Source organism: Asparagus officinalis, chromosome 6, assembly GCF_001876935.1.
Source record: "Asparagus officinalis chromosome 6, Aspof.V1, whole genome shotgun sequence".
NCBI classification, from domain to species: Eukaryota; Viridiplantae; Streptophyta; class Magnoliopsida; order Asparagales; family Asparagaceae; genus Asparagus; species Asparagus officinalis.
The window spans coordinates 12,564,376-12,586,139 of NC_033799.1; the positions used below are offsets into that span (position 1 = coordinate 12,564,376).

General features: G+C 35.2%; 1 protein-coding gene across 1 annotated transcript in view; it reads right to left on the bottom strand.

Moving 5' to 3' along the window:
- LOC109845768 (serine/threonine-protein kinase ATM) overlaps positions 1 to 8,747 on the bottom strand; it is a 107,350-nt gene extending 98,603 nt beyond the window's left edge. The window contains exons 1-12 of the mRNA XM_020415037.1: positions 8,464 to 8,747; positions 8,254 to 8,362; positions 8,024 to 8,167; positions 6,931 to 7,089; positions 6,635 to 6,830; positions 6,296 to 6,452; positions 6,070 to 6,209; positions 5,914 to 6,001; positions 5,712 to 5,815; positions 5,059 to 5,157; positions 4,362 to 4,418; positions 4,043 to 4,124 (exon numbers count right to left, since the gene is read on the bottom strand). Coding sequence (XP_020270626.1) covers positions 4,043 to 4,124; positions 4,362 to 4,418; positions 5,059 to 5,157; positions 5,712 to 5,815; positions 5,914 to 6,001; positions 6,070 to 6,209; positions 6,296 to 6,452; positions 6,635 to 6,830; positions 6,931 to 7,089; positions 8,024 to 8,167; positions 8,254 to 8,362; positions 8,464 to 8,532 — 1,404 coding nt within the window. The 5' untranslated portion in view covers positions 8,533 to 8,747. The remainder of the gene's footprint in view (positions 1 to 4,042; positions 4,125 to 4,361; positions 4,419 to 5,058; positions 5,158 to 5,711; positions 5,816 to 5,913; positions 6,002 to 6,069; positions 6,210 to 6,295; positions 6,453 to 6,634; positions 6,831 to 6,930; positions 7,090 to 8,023; positions 8,168 to 8,253; positions 8,363 to 8,463) is intronic.

A 21,764-nucleotide genomic window follows, 5' to 3' on the forward strand; every position in this document is an offset into this window, starting at 1 on the left:
TAAGAATTTAATCCCTAATCTAATTTTTCTATCTGTTAGAATCAACAACAAAATACTTTTTACCTTTTCCTTATATATTTTGCCTGTAAACTAAACGAGCAGATTTATATCTTGAATGTTTTCCAAGGTCAGGGAATGATTTATATCTTGGAGGGGTTATATGCAGTTTTTCTTTAAAATAGTATTTTCTCACATCCAAAAGATCTAGCTGAAAACTGTAACGTCATCAAAAGAAGGAAAAAAAAACAAAAGAACGAATGAAAATCACAAACAACCACTAGAAAACCAGGAAGGAATCACTGACAGTCCCTAAAAATGTTTACTAAAAGGCTCTTCAAAAAATGTGAGAATTATAAATAACCTCCTGAAAGATTACAAAAAATCCTCTAAAAAATCTTATATTGCAAAAAGTCTGCTGAAAAAGATTGAAAATGCAAACACCCCTTTAACCTTCAAAATTATAAATGAACCCCTAAAAGATACGAATGCTACGAACACCCCTTAAAAATCCTAAAATTAACAAAAACCCCTAACATATTCAAAATTACAAAAGATCCATTGGAAAAATCAAAAAATTGCAAACAACCCCTTTATATTCGAAAATCACAAATATGTTTGTTTGTAATTTTCAGATATTTTAGGGAGTTGTTTATAATTTTCATATTTTTCAGGGGTCTGTCTAAAATTTTTGGATTCTTTGTGGGTTGTATGTAATTTTCAAATCCTATGCATTTGTCTACAATTTTCAAATTTTGCAAGTAGATTTTTACAGTTACAGATACCTCGAGGGTTTGTAATTTTTAGAGTTTTAAAGGGTAGTTTGTAATTCTCATATCTTCCAGGGGTTTGTTTATAGTTTTTGGGTTTTCATAGTGTTCTTTATAATTCTCAAATTTGAAAGGGGGATGTTTGTAATTTTTTATTTTTCAACAGGTTGTTTGTAATTTTTTAATCTTAAAGGTGTTTGCAAGTTTTATATTTTTAGGTGGCTTTTTGCAATTTCATACTTAAAGGGGGTTTTCTTTTACTTTTGGAATTATCATGGGCTCTTTGTAGTTTTTAATTTTTCATGGTTGTTATGTTATTTTAAGAATATTTAGGGCATAAAATTCATGATTTTGAAATTTGTGGGGTTATTCTATTTGTGAGTTTCAGTCTTAAATTTTCTAGAATGATAATTGCAGAAGAAAGAAAAAAGTCATTAAATCCTCAATCCATATTTGTTATTTTATATTTAGGGATGATAATACAATATACGAGGAAAAAGAATAGAAATTTTGAGTTTTATATTTTATCATTTTATTAAAATTAGAATCCTACATATATACGTACTATACTAATAAGAAATTGTCACTAATTGCAAAATTACAACATTTGTAAAGTATCACTTTGGGCTTTGATTAACTTGTTTTTAATAGTATATTTCTTCTAATCTCTTAACAGTTAAAGGAATAAAAGAACTCAAGTGACAATTTATACTTTTTCTTTTACTTTTACTTTTGCATTTTATATATTATGGGATTGTTACTTTACTTATCAGTCCCTTTGATTTTTTTTATTTGCTACATAACCATTTCATTTATACAATTTATTTATGAATTATTCTGATTCTTCAAATTTTGATTCATTTGTTCGTTTTTGTTTGGCCTAACTATCTTCTATCTTAGGCTTTTTTGGCCAAACTGAAGTGAAATGCTCTTGGTTTCCTCCATTTAGCTAGGTCTATCCATCTTTTCCTTCCTCTTCTTGAAAGAGTTACCATCTGACAAAACACCTCTAAAAACAGAATATTTATGCGATAGATTTTTAGTTTTATGAGTGATTTGTTGGTAATTATATATGCCAAACTGTTCAAAAATTCAACATGACTTTGATACAAATCTGTGCATCACACGGGGTTGAAACTAGTTAAAATAACAGATAAGCCCTACATCAAATAGCGAACTGATGAATCCCTGAGAAAAAGCAGTTGATTAAGGAGCACGGGCATCATTTTCTTTTCTTGTTTTCAGTCGGTGCGTAGAAGAATTTTACCAAATAGATTCATATTTGAATTGCATTATCAGTAAACAATTATGCAAAATGACAATAAGAGTTTAAATGTCTGAATTAAGATTCAAATTTAATTAATGTTGGTGCCAGAGATTGACTTGCTAGTATTCATTTATTTTACTTGAATCCATAAATCTAAATTCTTTTAGATTTTTCTTCGGAGCTTAATTCCACAAGTCGGTGCAACTTTTATTAATAAAAACATAGAAACTCTTATTTCAGACATTAATAACTCTACCCTATATACGACTCAAATGCTCATCATGTAGAACTCAATAATTTATAGGCCCTTAAGATGTGCTATTTCACTCTTATGACCGATTGGCTCAGGATTGATGGTTATGCAATAAACATAGAACATCTTCAAAACGAATTCATAATTATAACTTATCTTAGTAGCTGGTTGTAAATTCAAGCTAGATGTAAGCTAGATGGTTCGCAAAAGAAAATACCTAACATTTCTTCATAAAGGTGAATATTCCTGCTAGTCTCAGGCTAATAATGTGGGAGTCTGAGGAAGGACATATTACATTTCACTGACCCTGCTCAGAAACTTACAAAAAATGTTTTTTCTATTTATCTAAAGCTTCATAAAAAGGTGCAATGTAATATTTACCAGAGCTCGAAAAAAGTTATATACTCAAGACGGATACCAAAAGATAAGAAAAGAAACCTACTGTGATAGATGACAAGTGTTTCTGGAGTCCTATGTGATTGCAAAATACCTCTTAATTGAAGGGGGGAAATCTAGATTCTAGAGGGCAGTTGTAAGACCAACAATGTTTTACAGGTGAGCAATTGAAAAACATATGCACAAAATGAGTGTAGCAGAAATAAGAATGTTACAATGGGTAGCTGGATATGTGTTATATATGCTATATATGCTAAGAAATAGGATATGAAATGAATGTATTCATAGGAATTTGCAAATTGCTCTTGTTGAGGACAAAATGTGAGAGAATTGTTTGAGATGGTTTGGTCACGTGCAACAGAGGAAATTAAATTAAATGCACCAATTAAGAGGAAGTCATAAAATTATCATCAATGGAGAAAGAAGAACTAGGGGTTAGCCTAAAAATATTGGTCAGAAATTCTTTAAAATGATATGATAATAATTAACAACATTACGTTTGGGAATTTACTAACAAAGGGGAAGGGAAAAAAAGGGAAGGGAAAATAAGGGAGGGGAAGTGAAAGAAGGGGGAAAAGAAATATAGTATCATGTATGGGAGTCTAGTACAGGGAATGGAGGGGAATTATTTCTCAACCATTGGATTAATATCATGAGGTCCAAAATCTCACCTCCACTACACCCCAATTTGAGGGGATCAAATCATATAGATTGAAGGTTGACTGAAGTGAATCTTGTCACCTCCCTTCCCCTTGATCCCCTTTGAAACCTCCAAAACAAGGTGAACCCTTTCACCTCACTTCCCCTCTCATCCATTAACCCCCATCCAAATAGGGTGCAGTGGAGGAGATAGCCTCCAACATAATTGAATAGAAGAGTAGAATTCATGTAGCCACCCCAAAAATCCGGGATGATAGGCTTTGCTATTGTATTCAAGATAGATGACAAGAGATAAGAGAAGATACCTATTCTTGCTGTAAGGACAAAAAATTTTGTCTAGCTAACACTTGTGCTGTAAGGACAAAAATCTGGGATGCTAAGCCCAAAAAAATTGTCTAGATAAGAGATAAGAGAAGATCACAATAATGGATGGATAAATCACGAGATCGGGAAGTAAATGTTCAACTAGAAGTCGTTCGAGAAAGGTCATTATTTTTTTTAATTATAAATTTTCTAACAAATGATAGGAAAAAACCTACTTGTCCTGTACGGACAAAAATCTGGCCTAGCAAACAATATGACGCTATGGACAGATAAAGCAAAAGATGAGGAAGCACCAAGAAGCTGTCATAGAAATACTTTGTTAGCATGGACTATAAAATCAAAAAGGATAGCTATTTAATATTAGTCAGCACTTACCTCGTCGGAAGTCAACAATTGGTCTTTTGAAGACTCCTTCAAATTTGGAAGTACAAGAATGGGAGACAGTTCCTGCAAGGCCCTTCATTTTAAGGCAGTACAAGTTGTTAGACATTTATTGTGGAATAAACCAACCAAAAGGTCAAATGGGGTAATTCATAAGCTGCAACAAAGTTGAATGCTACAATATAGACAAGCAAGGAGATGGTGAAAGATTTGAGTTGACATTCATTAACAGCAGCAAAAAAAGAAAAATATTGTAATTACTATATAATTCAGAGCATGAAGAAACACTCTCTGAGAGAAACAAGTGGCATACCGCAAAAGCCACAGAAGTGCCTCATATGAATTTGAGGTAACTGAATTGTTCAAGATCCTGATTTAAATGGAAAAAAACAAAGAGTCAAGATCTTTCAATTAAAAAATCTATATTAGTAAATAAAGGTATCTAAAACATTAGGAAATCTAACATTTATAGCATAAATGTTTCCTTCCTGTAACAATTTGCTTCAAAAGAAAAATTGTTCAGAAAATTAAGCAATTTAACTGCTCCTGTGACACAAATGATTTTAAAAAACGAAGACAGGGACTGCTTCACACAATACTGATAATTTGCTATCATATAGCATACGTATGATTGAAAAGGGGCTTAATTGACGTACTGAGAAGGAAAAACTTGTATGATAAATCCAGGAGCTCCTAAATGATTTAAAATACACTTTATTCAATAAATTACACATGAAATATGTATTTTGTGGATATATTATCTGAATTATGCCAACAGAAATAGCCACGGTTATAAGCAGTGTCCATTTAAAAGCAAATCCAGTTACTACAGTACCTCAAATTTTTATGAAGTAAACGAAGGATTCACAAACATTATCTAAAGTTTCCCTAATTTGTATCCAAGACAAAGCACTCGAGAAAAATCATAATAATGCCGCATCCTGTCACCTGTTGGTAATGATATTTGTTGTGTAAATTTGTTAAAATCTTTCAGATAAATCAAAAATCACCTCTGTAAACTTTGGCAAGCAACCTCAAACCAATCAATTAGCAGAGACTTGTTCATACAATTGCCATAGTTCCGAATAAGAAAACTGAAAGCACCATTCCTGCAAGATGGAAGGAAAAATAAGTAACAGCATGTCAAAATTATTCTGCTGTTGTCCAACATAATCATCTTTATATAGGAATAGGAAGATGAGAGGGCATTCAAGTACAAAATAGTGTGAATAGTTTGAAAGGATGATGTATAGGTCCTATAGGATTAGGAACACAAGTATAGGAACATAAAAGGAAGAAGAAAGAATACAGCAATTCAAATATGAATTTGCTACATTATGTATTGACTATTGAAAAAAATTGTCTGAAAGTAATTGTGGTCAATCAACTTTAAATGACTTGATGAACTGGCCATGATTTTTTTTTTAACTATTCAAATTTTGTTACCAATATGAATTTAGTTCCATAGTGTGATACATTTTATAATCTCTTGGTAAAAGTTGCCCGAATGTGTCTCTTCATGCTTTTGTTGCTGTTTTAATTGCCAAGATAGTTAAATAATGCCAAATAGATTTAATAGAATTTTATAGTAATTCGAGTCATAAAATCAAAGTAGATTGTACTCAACGAAGATAGGAAAGTTGTGCCATGGTAATGATCTCACCATAACCAAGACCCCTTCATAAGTGCATCTTTTAGACGTACAGTCGCATCTTCCATCTTCAATCGCTTCTCGTTTAATAATTTCTTTGACCCATTTGTGCAAGCCTGATTTGATGACAGATCACTTGCCATTAACATACTGAACCTAATGTTGAACAAGTAAAACTAGGACAACTCGAAGGAATGGTCTACAACTAAAAAACCTGATAAAAAACTGCAGCTGCAAGCTCCATTAAACCTTTCTGGGTGCTTCCAAAGGATCCAACCTTCTCATCCCTTGAGGTGTCATTCCTGGATATAACTGCATAAAAATTGCTGTACATTATACAGAAAGATTGTCTTAAGATATGAAAGCTAACCAGAGGGTGCAAGTTCCAGCAACACTGCCTTGGTCTAGTTCCTTAGCAACAACATCGAGAAACTGTTCGATTAGTAGACTTCCTTCTGGCAAGCTTCTGTTAAGCTTTAGTTGTATTCTCGCATAAATGATGAATGAATTCTACAAAAGATGAAACACATAAGACATTGTCCCAAAGAGGAAAAAGTAAGCGGGGAAAGAGATAGAGAGGCCATCCACTTAGCAACCTTTAACCCACGATCATGAGTCGTCAACCAGCAACGCATCATAAACTCCTGTATAGAAGAATGGATTTCAAATGCTTGGCATCCAAGGTTTGGGCCATCTTTAATCAAGTAAGTGTTGATGCAGTCCATAAGCTTGCGTGAAATCTTGCCCTCGTCCCTGGCAGAGTTTGAAAGGAAAAAGATATAAAGAATTTTGCAATCTCACCAATAACCAATAACCATGGAAATTGATGGTCACAGCTCTTCTATGTCCCAAATAATAAAGAAATACATAAGCTTGTATATGTGTGCAAGTGATATATAGATCATTTAGTCTCACAACCAAGCAAATCTCCATACCTTATATTTGAAAATATCTCTATGAAGCCTCCGACAATGTCATCCATGATATTACTGGGAAAATCTCCAGGTGGATTCTCCAAAAGAACATGGAATGTAAGGATGTGTCGAAAAAGCTCCTCTTTGGAGCTAAATTGAGTATTTGTTTTGATGCTAATGGACATGACCACTTTCTTCATGTATAGAACTACAAGACCTTCTCTCAAGAAAAAAACAAAAGGTGTTAGTCTAGGTGGATAGCCTCCTCAGTACTTTACATAAATGCATATGAAAGTACAGCTTAGAGAAGAACTGACAGCAATAAACTCGCTTCCTCATCTGATAGCGGTACTCTTTAACAGCAAGAAGAAGTCGAAGGACACTGCTATACTCTGAATGGAAGTTAGGCACATCCTTGATAACATCCCAAATATGATTGAAGAGTTGTTTAACAACAGAGAGTAGCAGCAGCTTCCCTATGAAATTTTTTTGATACCATTCATTAAGATATTCTGAGTAAAAAAAGAAACAATATACCCAATAGTACATATAGGCAATGATCAATCTAATTTATTTTAATTATATGAACAACCTTCGGCTCTAGCCTTAGTGATGAATTTTAGTAAAGGGTATTCGGATACTTCATAGATGTTGAGCTAAAATATTTTTCATTGTTTCATCTTCATTTCATTAGAAAAAAGATGGTAATCCATTCCAGACAGTGTCATCAACAGACAGATCTAGTTTATATTGATTATAATCCTTCTCAAAAAAAACAGATACAGCGATAAAGATTCCATATTTCAAGCAGGTACCCTAAAAACTAAAGAAAAAGAAGATCATCGGACAGAATTTGCAGTCTCCCACATACCCACACACTAAAAAACTCTCCTCTTCCAAAATACAGTGGGAAAGAGGAGAGGCGCTCATTTGTTAAACCACATTATAACTCTAGATAATAGTTTAACGTTCTGAAAGAACTGTACATAGTTTACATAAAAAACCAAATCACACAATGCCTAGATGTTTTGTTGCATTTGCAAGTCAATCAAAGCTTATGGGTATATCTTCCATTCCCAGCCTTTGCTCTTCTTCACAAACACCTCAAGCAAAAACTATAAGTGGAATTATAACCACAAAAAATAGGTGATATTTGCAAAGTAAACAAAAAATAAAAATGTTATCTTCGAGCTCACGGACTAACTCCTGAATCCTGTAAGTTCTTGTTTGACAAGAGTTGGGTCTGAATTCTAGTCAACTAGTGTTATCAAAATCAATCTCAGAGCACTAGGCATATGGAGTAACTCCTAAATCTTCTAATTTTCTTTGGCAAGAGTTGGCATTAACTCTACTCAATAATTGTTATCAAATCAATCTAAGAGCATTAAGCATATGCAATCTCTTGCTGACCTCCAAACTTTGGATCCTCCGCGCACTGAATAGCAGTTCTGAGAGTCTTCGCAATCAACAATTTCGGCGGCCGCTTTTTACTTCCAGATATCTCCAACTCCACGCATTTCATCAGCAATGTAATAAGAAAAGGCCATGTTTCAGCTGCAAAAGATTTTTTTAATTAATTAAATCAAACTAACCTAGTCTATCACCTCATTAGAACGATGTCGTCAGCATTCAAATCTCACCGTGAGGAATCTCGTCCGGTTTGATTCTTGCTGTGTTCTTCGCTAGCAGCCTGCAGAATCCGATCGATCGTTCGCCTTCAAGCCAGGTATTCAGCAGCTTTATCCCTTCCTGAGATTTCAAGCCGAGACAACGATGATCGGATCAATCAGTTAGGTTAAGGTTAGGGTTTTAGTTACAGAGAAGTAAGAGACGAAGAAGAAGAAGCTGACCTCGCGGGGTTTGGCTCTGTCGGATGAGAGCTTGGCGATGACCTCTTGGATGTCTCTCGAAGTCGCCATGATCGGTTCGTTTGATCCAGGGTTAGGGTTAGGGTTTTGTGAGAGAGCGGGAAGAAGAGAGCGAGGAAGGGGATTTGAGAGGGGGAATGGACAACGAGAGTGAGGGGTTCTACGACGAGGGAGTGCGAGAGGCGGGCGAGGGTTTGGACAAAGGAGAGGACCTTTGTTCGCACGTGAGCGGCTTACGTGCGCACAAATTGGACGCTGGGGGGCGAGAATTGTTGTCGGCCTGCTGACGATTGCTAAAGAGGCCCGACCCTGCCTGGTGGGCTTGGATTTAATGGACTCCCGCTACTAGAAAGCTTTAATTTCGCAAGAAACCCCTAAATTTTGCGGGTTTTGCACATAATGCCCTTGAAATTTTTATCTGACAAAAACAACACTGAACTTTGGGGTGTCTCATAGAACTCCTCAGCTTAAAGTTTTCTCAAAACGGACCCCCTAACTAATATGTCATTCAATGAAAAACCCTCCTTTTTGCATTAATGCAAAAGCCCAGCCCGCAGGACCTAATTAAAAAAGGCATCATCATCAAAACTTTGTGCAGTTTGAGTCCAGCCTAAAACAAAAAGCCCAAGTCAAAAGCCCAGAAGTACACACAACACATTGTTCTTTTTTTATTTTTATTTTTATTTTTTAACAAAAAAATATCAAAACTTGTGCACGTGCAATGCACGTGGTTAAATATCAAAATTATTATTATTTTGTTTATTTTCTTACTATAAAATAAGTCAGATTCATTTTGAATTAAAATCTATAAACATGGCTTGTTACATTTTCCATAAATTTTATTTAAATATTTTTTAATATTTTATGAAATAGATGATTACTTTTGAAAATATCTTCGGGCCAGCAATAAATAACTAACAAGTTTGCAAGGGAAGATAGGGTAACATAGTACATTCTTAAAAATTATTAATCTTTAACTAACAAGTTTGCAAGGGAAGATAGGGTAACATAGTACATTCTTAAAAATTATTAATCTTTATTTAGTTTGTTTATAATGATATAGTACATTCTTAAAAATTATTAATCTTTATTTAGTTTGTTTATAATGATAGGATCTCATTATTAACTAATTACAATGCTTAGTACATTATTTTTTTGTTGGATGCTCAAGGCAGGCAAAGAACCCATGTGGGTCCTCATCGCAATGAATGTTATACAATTTAAGTACAAAGAAGATGGAGAATGGTGTAGTTTGTGAGGGGAAACTCCAGCAGCTTAATTTGATATGTGGATATATAATAGATGGAGATGGAGAATGGTGATTTTGAAAATAGTGGGTGTGTGTGGGTAATTAATATAGTTTTTTTTGTGGTTTTTCTTCGTTCATTTTTAAGATATCTGTAGTCTTGTGGATATATATATATATATATATATATAGAAGGCTTATTATAAACTAATAAATCAAATGTTTACAACAGAAGCAGAGGGAAGGCCCTCTTTGTTTTGTGTGGGGACTTTAGGTGGCGATAGGATGCCTCGCTCGGTGCTCGTGCCGAGTCTGCTTCCCTTGGACGATCCGATCGAAGTTGCTGTCGGAGCTTCAGTTCTCAAATGAGGGAGCCTTTGGCAAAGGTCCAGGTTCAACCTTTGGGAGATTAGCCAGCAAAATATGCAACAGCCAATCCCCCCCCTCTTCATGCTGGCTGAAGATGGGTTTTAATAGGCAAGGGATGGCATGGGCTATCCCTTGATTCGTGGGATTTGACCACTAATAGAGGTGAGGGGGCCAGTCGCCCTAGCTGTGGGATGTGACGACTTAGGGGGTCCTATCAGCCGCCCTAGCTGTGGGATGCGACCACTTAGGGGGTCCTGTCAGCCGTCCTATTCTTGCTAGGTGAGGAGCGTCATGCTTTCTCCCTTGATTTGTGGGATTTGACCACTGATGTAACTGTTCCCATACTCCAAGTGGGCAGTTGACAGTGAGCTGGCGAGTCTGTAGTTTAGGTCTGCAGACGAGCTTGGGACTGCAGGCAGACTTGGGTCTGTAGGTCTGCAAGCGAGCTTGCAGGCGAGCTGAGTCTGCAGGCGAGCTTGGGACTGCAGGCAGACTTAGGTCTACAGGCGAGCTGGGTCTACAGGCGAGCTTGTGACTGCAAGCAGACTTGGGTCTGCAGGCGAGCTGGGTCTGCAGGCGAGCTCAGGTGTGCAGGCAGACTTGGGTCTTGATAGTGCAGGTGAAATTCGAGCTGCAGGCGAGCTCCTGAGCATGGATCGAAGAATAGGCCATAACTTTCAAACCGTAAGTCGGAATTGGACGAATTATATATGAAAATCACCTATCTTGACGAGATGGAGCCATCCGAACCAAGCCTAGGGCTTTGGTTCGCTTCTTCCATTTCGCCAAATTCCTTACGGTTTAGGAGATATCTGCGTTTTCCCCTTTTTATCAGTGTTTTTCCCCTTTTTGCTATACATGAAATATATTTTAACCAACACCCATGTGTAAATATTACAATTGGTATCGAGATTTAAGATATGTATGAGATTCTCTTTGATTTTTATACAAACGGTATCTATTTAAAGGCATATATAATAGTATAATTAAACTTTGTGAACTAATAAAACATACAATATAAGTAATTGCTTTAAAATAATCTAATCTAATCTAATACGAAGAAAATAGATGAAAATAATGTGAAAATTGTTGCAATTTCATAATTCATAATTTTTAAAAATCTAATCTAATCTAATCTAATAAGAAGAAAATAACAAAATCACATATATGTTGAAGGAGATAAAAGTGCTATAAAAATTATTGTAATTTCTAATCTGAAAAAATCAAACATACAATATAATTAATTGCTTTAAAATAATTTAATCTAATCTAATAAGAAGAAAATAGATGAAAGTGCTATAAATTTTTTTGATATTTCTTGATATAAAAAAATCAAATATACAATATAATTAATTGCTTTAAAATAATCTAATCTAATCTAATAAGAAGAAAATAACAAAGACAAATACATGTAGAAGGAGATAAAAGTGCTACGAAAATTATTACAGTTTCTTGGCATATAAACATTGGTATGTGATGTTGCATGTGAGAGAAAAATAATTGTCAATGGAGTTCTATTTAAATAATAATAGTATAATTAAACTTTGAAACTAATTATGTAGTGTCGTGAACTACTTGAATTTTAGTTGGTGAGAGATCGTCACGTTGTGTCCTCATATCACAACAGTTTATTTTAATTTTCCTTTTTTATAAATTTTAAAATTATTTTGTCTCTTTAATTTGTTTGGTAGATTTTGCAAATACTCCGTCCACATTTTGTACATTTGTAGGTCTGCGTTGTTTTGGGGTTCGACCTATGCAGCGGACATTAATTGACTCACTAATTTGTTCGGTTTTTACATATACGCCATTCATCTTGTATATATTTATAAATTTGGCATTTAATAAATTCATTTAGGTTTACATTTTAATTTAAACTATATCATTATCTTCATACTATGTATATCCAATAAGAATTCATCAATTTATCAACTTACTCTTACTTAATGAATTAATTTGAATTTTAATGGTTTTTTTGTCTACCAAAAGATTTTCCCGAACTCGTGCTTTTAAGGAGAGTATGGCTGATTGGACCTAGTATTTGTTATGTGAAGAGTGGGAGAGGGGGGACCTGGGAAGGAGATTATACCCGGAGTGAAATTAAACAGATGGACGTTGGAGGGGTTTGTGATAATTTGTTGGATGTATCAAGAGGAGCTCACTTGTCAAAAGTGTTAATGCACGAAAAGAAGCTTTCCAAACTGCTGATTTTCTTCTTTATGAAATGTTTCCATTAGAAGAACATCAAATTTTCACTCCTTAGAATATCTAAGTTTTGTGGGGACCACTTAAGGTAGAATTAGAGAAGTGTGAACTATTTTCTATCTTGGTATGTGTATCTTTGGCACTATAACCTATTAAAGTTCGAATAAAACGTTTTATCTATGCCTTTATATAAGTGCACATAAACACCAAGTTATTGTTAACAATTTGATTATATAACGATTAATTTATTAATTTAATTAGAGTTACATAATTAACTATTTCAATTTTTATTTAAAACCACTCTAGATGAGATATAAACGTTATATGTAGCTAACAAGCACTAAAAAAATGTTTAATTATAATCTTATACTATTAAAAATCTAATGTGTAATATAATTTTGTACTATTATAATCTAATTGGAGTTGCATTATTACATAAATATTAATTCTTATAGTATATTAAAACATCATACACTTGATAATCTAATACTATTATAATAATTGATTTATTTATTTAATAATCTTAAGAATAGCTATATTATAGTATAAACACTTAATTAATGTAATTTAATAAGATTGGGAGTTATGATCATAGAGTAAATTTGTTAATTTCATGAAAGATGAAGGGTATTTTTGGAAAATGGAAGTTTTTCTAGTACTCCCTCTTTTAAAGGGAGAAATAATTTTTATTTTTTAACAAATTAACTAAATCTGTTCGTTTTGTAATAAAGACACTTTTAAGGTTGTTAAAAGGGTCGTGCTTTTTATGCAATGAAATTAACAACCTCTAAATTGTGTATTTACTGGTCTTTGTATAACTGTAGTTTTAATTAAATCTCAATAAATTTATTCCGTTTATACATGAGCTATAATGCACTTCTCTGCACTGTAAACCATGAATTTTCATCATGAACAAGTCGGAGTAGTGCACTTTTTGCTTTTCAATTTGAGAATTAATCCAAAAAGAGTCACTCGTTTTGATGACTTATCAGTTATCATGCATAAAATCAAGCTTATTGTATGTGTTGAATACTTGACCAAAGGTTCAAAGATAATGAGATAAAAGTAGGGTTGTCCAAACAGACCTAGACCCGGACCTGGCTTGATGTCGGGGTCCGAGTGGGTTTGGTGAAACCTGCACAGTAACTGGCCTAGCCTGGCCAGATTTCTACCGGGTCAAACTATTCGTGTCTTGTTCTAGCCCGGACCCGAACCTAGACGTGGTCACAGGATTTGGACTAGGTTGGGAGTCTACGCCCGACCCAGCCTGGGGATTGGACCCGATCCAACAGGCAAAAAAATATCCATTGGACTGGATGACCTAGACCCAGGCCCGATCTGGCCCGATCCAATGTTCAAAAAACCGACCGTTGGACCGAGCAGCTCGTACTGGGCCCAAACTCGACCAGGTCCAACGGCTAGATTTTTAGTCATTGGACCAGGCTAACCCGGATCGGTCCAGTCTGCCTAAATAGCCTAAAATGACTATTTTTTGGTCAAAATACCCCTAAAACCGGTTTAAAACGTTCAAATTTTTAGGGTATTTCGGTCATTTGGTTAGGGGCTGCCTCTATAAATAGATAGTGTTTTCATATGATTTTCTCATTCCAAACTCATCTACTTCTCTCTAATACTCTCTTATACTATCTAATACTCTCTTATTCTCTCTTATATTCTCTATTTCTATAATTACAATGGCTTCCTCCTCTAAGCATGAAATGTAAATTCCGACTCCCGACACTGAAATGAGTCATGTTCCTACTACTCCTACAGCTATTCCTCCTTGTAGGTTAAAATTTTGTAGTAAAAAAATGAAAGAAAAATTTGATTTAAATTCTCTCGATCTCAATTACAATTGGATTTCGATTACAAAAGAGAGGAGAATGATCTAGATTCTCCCCTTTGTTTAAAACTGGGTTCTTCTCAGTAGCGATGGAGTGCCTCCTTCGAATGCTTGCGTCGAATTTGCTCTCCGTTGACGATCCGACCTTCTTGTCTCGTATGAACAATTAACTTATGTGGTAAGTTTGATGGTTAACTCTTAACGAGTTTAAGAACTCAGAACGAGTTAGAACTCTGTGAAAAGAGTTGCTAAAACCGAAGAATCGGTTAATGAACCACATAGATTTCTTTGTTGCTGAAGAATCTGATCTCCTAACTGCCAAGAACTCTATTGTACTGATTTCGTAGATGATTTGATCTTCGAAATCTAGCCGAAATCTCCCAAAATCCGAACCTCCTTCTCTGTTGAGTTTGTTGAGATTTTATAGGAGGATAAGGGGTTGTAACTTCCCTCTTAATCCGCTCCTGAGTGGGCGTGATTTCCTCAGATCGTGGAAAAACAGTTCTGAAACCGTTCGACTCATGTTTGAATGAGTCAAACGCCAAATTTAACGTGCCCAATTTAACGTTCAGAATCCTAACTCCGCGTCTTGGAATTAAAATGCGGAGTTGGGTATCGACCGAACCTCAAAAACGCGAGGGCCGCTTGCGTTTCGCTTATTGTGGTTTGGAAACGCGGGAGTCGTCTGCGTTTCAAAAATTAGAACGCGAAGATGAATTCTGCGTTTAGAAGGCGTTAGTTGACTTGTAACCTCTTCTGTAGAGCGTTGCAAAGACCATTGTTTAGTAATCATTACTTTAGCTGTTGTGAGTTGTGAAAGTCGTCAGATTGCAACTCTCACTATTGATTGTGAAGACCACCGAATAGAGTTTTCATCAGTTGTCGGAAGTATCGTTGAATTGTAACTCTTCTCGATTTATGTGAAAAGTCCTCCATTTGCAGCTTTCATTTGTCGGCACGAAAGTCATCTGATTGTAACTTCCATCATTAAAGCTTAATGAGGATCAGCTATCTATTGTGATTTTTAGACAGCCTACACTCCTACTACTGATATTGATCTCGAGTCCGGTGGCTATGATCCAACATTTAGAGTCCCGAAAAGGTCGAATCCATTGTGTGGAATTTTTTTGGGAAGATGGAAGTCACTAGAGATCAACAATGTAAACTTCTCACTTGAAAGGCCAAATATGCATTGTGTAGCCATGTCTTTGAAGCTCATCATAAGTGCGACACCAACCACCTTAAACGCCATTTGGAAAACACAACAGAGCTCAAGCAGCAACGTCTCAATGAGACATCCTCTAATCTCTATTCTCTCAATCATCTACCTTCGGTAGCCTCGATTCCTAAAAAATGAATAAAAAAGAAAAAACTGGGACGACCGATCAGGCCTCGACTTGGGGGCTCTGGGTGCGGGTCCGGGCCACCCATTTTGCTCGGTCCGGAACCCGTTCTCTAGGATGGACCGCCTGTTTAGACAGATCAAGATAAAAGTAAATAGTGAATATGCAAGGTAATAAAATAATGCCTGCAGAATAACGTCTAAATATGAAAATCTTTTGTTCAGTAAAATAAACTGACTTGCAATCAAGCCCTAGAATTTGCCATGATATTATTTTGCAGGCTAACTTAGATACAAGATGACACCAGACGTTGCTATCCTTGATCATATTCTTATCATCTTCCTTTGAGAATGAGTACATCTGTCTAATAAATTTAGAATAATGATAACTAGACTATTAACATATTGAGCTTTCATTCTACAAGAAACAAATGCGTGGGACCACTATGCTCTGTTTCAAAATACACGTACATGTTCAAGATTCCTCTCCCTTCGTCTCAAGTTTCCAAAATAACTCCCTCCAAATTCCAAAAGAAAAGGAGAGATCCATGAAAACTAAAGTGAGGGCGCAACAAAGCGTCACGGTCCCCTCTCTATTTATAGATCACCCCCTCCCACTTCGTATCATGTTTATTTGTGCGTGTGAAAATGAAAGATTGACATAATGAAAGCTCGAAACAGAACAAAATAGAAGATGACAAAAAGCATAGAGTACGCGTATAGGACAATATTTATTACATCCTCCACCGCCGACAACTTTGATTTAATTTAATAGTTAAGAGAGTGTAGTCTTTGAAAACTTTGTTCGGGTTGAGGGGATTTGAGCTGGCTAGTTTACCTAGGCTAATTTGGATTATGATTTAAACAGGAATTACTGCTTTCAAAAGGATAAAATTCTATTTGAATCTGTTGATAGTTTGGATCTTCTTTTGGAAGTAGAGAAAAAAGAAATCATTTTCATAAGGCTTATAGCATTTAAATACTTTATTGTTTCACTCACTTTACACTCATATACCTTACATTATTTTTCACAGCATTTATATGCTCCAAGTTTGTTAAAAATTTGCACATTAGTACCCTGTATTATTATGCAGTTTTGAAATTTTTCATCTAAAGTTCTTATACACACACATACATATACATATACATATACATCTACTGTTATGGTTTTTTCAGTCACCAATTTATGACTCCTTGTCAACAATAGGCAAATATCCTTCGTCATGTACCATTCAGTCAACTTGACACTTAGAACAGCTAGAGTCCCGACCTAGCCGACTAGCTGAGTCAGCATCTCGCTAGGTCGACTAGAATGGCAGTACTTATCAGTCCTCTCATCAAAGATGACTCGCTGCAAGTTCACTCAACCAGTTAATTAATCGACGTCTCGCTGGGTCGACTCGAAGGCGTTACTTCTCGGCACCACTCGATACAAGTCAAAAGGCAACTTCAACCTCCAACCCTGCTGACAGCACGTCGACATCACATTAAATGCTTGGCAGACGCTATCATTTCTCCATCCTAAGTATTATTTATGACACATCGGACCACACCGGCTTCGTGTGCTGCCTATCTCATCTCATTAATATCGATGTGACAGCGCCTATTATGTGACCACTCCACAACCAACATGCGTAAAGTCGATGATGTCTGATCCGCCAGCTCAAACTCGATCGAGAAAGACTAAAATGCCCTTCATGCATGGCTATAAGAGGAAAAACTATTCCCAATGAGAAGGTAAGCAATCTCTCAGAAATTTTTTTCACTCCACTACACTTGAGAACTCGCACAGTTCACCACTTTTCTACACAAGTACATCGCTGACTTGATCTTCGGAGGAAAAACAGGGGAAGCAGACCCCTCCCTCTTACGAGTTGTTATTTGACAGAGAATAGCAACTCAACTCAAAAACCAGATATTCTGAAAACGTTAACAGCCTCTAATCAACCTTACCCCCACTATAATTATGTATGTGATTATTAACATCAACGTCAACATATATAATATATATTATATATATATATTATATATATAATATATATATATAATATATATATATATATATATATAGTATATATAGATGAGAGAGAGAGAGAGGAAGAGAGAGAGAGATGAGAGAGAGGAGAGAGCGGCATTCGTTTGCATCAAAGGTAAGCAATCCCTTGTTAGAAAACTAAACTATTTTCATACTTCTCCACTTTAGCTCAATTCTGACTTAATCGTCAGAGAAATCACCAAAGAACCCAACTTCGGTTCTCTAATGTGTTGCGGTTTTACAGGATGCGTCATCAGCCTATTGGGGGATCAACCATCAAAGGAGGCAAAGGACCCCAACCTTTTTAAGATCATCCTCAAATCCAGTTGTTGATGAGAACTTTGACATCAACAGTGAGTGCAATAACTCTAATAAATTTGGAGACATTTATATTATTTTAGACAAAATTATATACAAATTATTTCCAAATATTCTATTCGATTTTAGAGTATGGTTTGTTTTCAGAAATTCACATAAAATTCATTAAAATGTGAGTCTTCGCCTTGGGCATTCAAATGGTTGGAACTACATCCTCATGGAAACTGATCGTATAACCTTTATAATGGCATGAAATGTTTAGAGAAAGGGTTAACTGACTTCCCCATTTGGTAGTTGGGGATACAGATATTGTGGAGAGAATATGCAACTAATATTTGAATACATGAGAGATTCTAGGAACTAGTGAACTATTTTTTTTTAATTTTTAATTTTTGTTTTTATTTTTTTATGAAGGAACTAGTGATTTTAGTTGTGATAGGATCTGTTGTATTGAGGACTCTTGATTTGAAGTTATCTGTATCCTTGACAACACTTAGGCACATTTTGCATGACACTGTAGTCTTCCCTCTAGCACTTTTTTGCACTATGAGAGATTGTCGCTCATTATTTAAAGTTTCCAACATCTTCTCTGCTCTCAGTATTCAAAGAATGACCAATACTTGCACTCACGAATTAGCTGAATACGTTAACAAATGTCAATGTACCTCCTTTTATGATTTTCAAGGGGGTTCAGATCCAAGAACGGATTTATGTGTGGACTTGTGGGGGCACTTGCCCCCATAAAAAGTTTAATTTTTTTTACTAAAAGATATACAATTTGTGTGGTGCCCCCATGGAATTTTAGTAGATGCCCCTCAAAGTACAATAAGTGAGACCAAATAGAGACCAATTGTGAAGAAAAATATTGTTACAACATAGTAGTAGTTTGTTTGTTTTTGTGATGGAAAATAAAAATGACCATATATTCATATGAAAATGATAGTGAAAAGCTATATAATTGAGATATTTGTTTTTATTTAGTAGACTTTATATTATATAAGTTATTAATTTATATGTATAGTTTAATATGTGCCCCATAAGAAAAAAAATCTGGATCCATTTATGTTTAGATCATATCTATAATAAACTTATGGCTAAAGCAATTTAATTGAATCGTTTTCAATTCTAGAAAAAAGAAAATCCTTTTATATAAAAAAATTTGCTCAAAATGGATGAAGTTTATGGTTACGTCCGTAAAGTGTTAGATCAAAAAAAAAAAACTTTTGCTTTAGGGCTTGTTTGGTTCGCTTAAAACCCCCCGGAAATCCATTTCTAAGCCTGACACCACCTCCACCTCAGCTTTTTTGTTTCCGTCAATTTCTTTTCCTCGCTTTGGTTCGTTAGGGTTGAAAGGGGGAAACGATGGTGAAAACACCGCCACATCAGCCTTTTTTCCTCTCCGCGATTTCCTTCCTCACCGAAGAGAAATCGATGAAAACACTGCCAGCTCTGACAATCGCTCTCTCCTTTTTCTGGTTGATTTTTTTTTTGGGATGCTAGGGTTACCTCTCCTCCCCGCCAGAAATCCCCCGCGGCCTTTTTTCGTCGGCTTTTTCGTCGGCTAGGGTTTTTCGCCGTCTTCGTCTTTCGCCTTCATCGTCGGCTTCTTTGTCGCTGTTAATTGCTCGGTGAGTTCCTAAACTCTACACATTTTCTTTAAATTTATGATTTTGTGGTTAGGGTGATGATGAATTGTGTTGGATTAGAGGAGGAAGAAGAGGTTATTGTGATCATTTGTGGTTAGGGTGATGATGAACTGACTTGGCTTGACTAAGGAGACATTTATTGTGATCATTTTCAGTTTGATGTTGAGATATGAAATTCGTCGGATTTTGACTGAGAAGGGGTTATTATGATCATTTTTGGTGTTTATTGAGGTATTGTTGGTTGGTGTTTCTAGCAACCTACAATGTTAAGTTCTGAGATTCATAATATGGGTGTGTGTGGTATTTTGTGATTTCGTCGAATTTTCGTCGGATTTGGGGAAATCACCGCCTTTCTGAGGGTATTTTGTCGGATTTTTGCTTGATTTGTTGAATTTTGGCAATTGCAGGTATAATTTCACCGTGTTATTCGCTTTGGTTCTTTTTCACCGCCTTTCTGATTTTTGCATGATTTTTGCATGATTTAGAATTATTTAAATGCTATGGTGTGTATCGTGACACAATCCTAACTTTGGAAATATGAATTAAGCTATGGTGTGTATCATGATTATTTGTATTTATTGTCATTTCAAGTCATAAAAGGCCTATGAAAAATATTTGGCAGTGGCTACCAACATTATGTGATGATTGTAGAATACTAATTTTACATTGAACTTGTGTTTGCAGGAACTTTATTAGTCACCATATACATGACAACTAAAAAAACTGTATGTAAGCAACCTACAATGTATCTACATTGTATTGGATGGCTACTACTGTGGGTTATTAATGAAAATATTGTTATGTCATGAGTTTTAGTTGGTGACTTTTTTACTTTTAGGCTATGATGATTGTCAAAATTTCTGAGATTAGCAACCTGCAATTGATATTGCACCGGATGGCTAACAATGATGATTCAGGTGGAGTTCTGAGCCCTAAGCCGTAATTTGCATATACTCGCGCTTGAATTATACATTTACTTTATACATTTACCCGAACACAAACATTTCCTTGGTGAGACTGTTTCTTTCCCTCATGTTATATACCTGAACACAGACATTTCCATGGTGAGACACATTATGCAAACCAAGCCCTCTATGCATACACCCCAAATGCTATTTTAGTACTTGTGGAGGCATGGTTGTTACATGTATTCAGTTACTATGTGGAAGCCTGGCTATTTTTGTATTCAGTTACTATGTGCAAACATTTACATGTATTCAGTTACCTGAACACAAACATTTACATGTATTCAGTTACTATTTTTTGTATTCAGTTACTATTTTTTGTATTCAGTTACTATTTTTTGTATTCAGTTACTATTTTTTGTATTCAGTTACTATTTTTTGTATTCAGTTACTATTTTTTGTATTCAGTTACTATTTTTTGTATTCAGTTACCTGAACACAAACATTTACATGTATTCAGTTACTATTTTTTGTATTCAGTTACCTGAACACAAACATTTACATGTATTCAGTTACTATGTGCAAACCAAGCTCTCATGGCTATTTTTTGTTACTATGATGATTCGAGCTTGTTTAGCTCTATGTTGTTGGGTTTTTGGTTGCTATTTGTGCTCCTCGCCGAGCTCCCGTGGCTGTTTTTTGTTACTATGCTGATTCGAGCTTGTTTAGCTCTATGTTGTTGGGGTTTTGGTTGCTATTTGTGCAGAGTTTTGTGTTCAGGATTTGTGCACATATTTTCAGTTTTTGTGCACTGTTTGTGTTCAGCCCCTTGGTATTTTTTTGTGTTTAGGTTTGTGAGAAGTTTTGTGCTCAGATTTAGTGAGATTGTCTTGTGTTCATGCAGTTGTGTGCTCAGTTTTGTGAGACTATCTAGTGTTCAGGCAATGTTTGTGAGATTGTTTTGTGTTCAGGTTTGTGTTCAGGTGAAGTTTTATGTTCAGTTTTGATGACGTTCAGTGTTTGTGAAGTTTTGTAAATAGTTTTGTTGCTTGTCAATTTTTTTTTGTTTAGGCTATGATGATTATCAAAATTTCTAAGATTAGCAACCTGCAATATCTATTGATATTGCACTGGACGACTAACAATGAAGATATTGACCAAATTCTGAGCCCTCAGCCATTACGTACATATTTGGTATTTCCAAGTTTGATGCGATTTGCTATGTTATATACATATTTATGGCTAATCAGGTTGTTTATATATTTTTTATAAGTTTCATAAGAATTTTTGGCTAATTCAGGTACGTATTTCATAAAATTATGAATAATCAGGGTATTACATGTCTCGTTTATTTTTTTCCTGAAAAACAAGTTT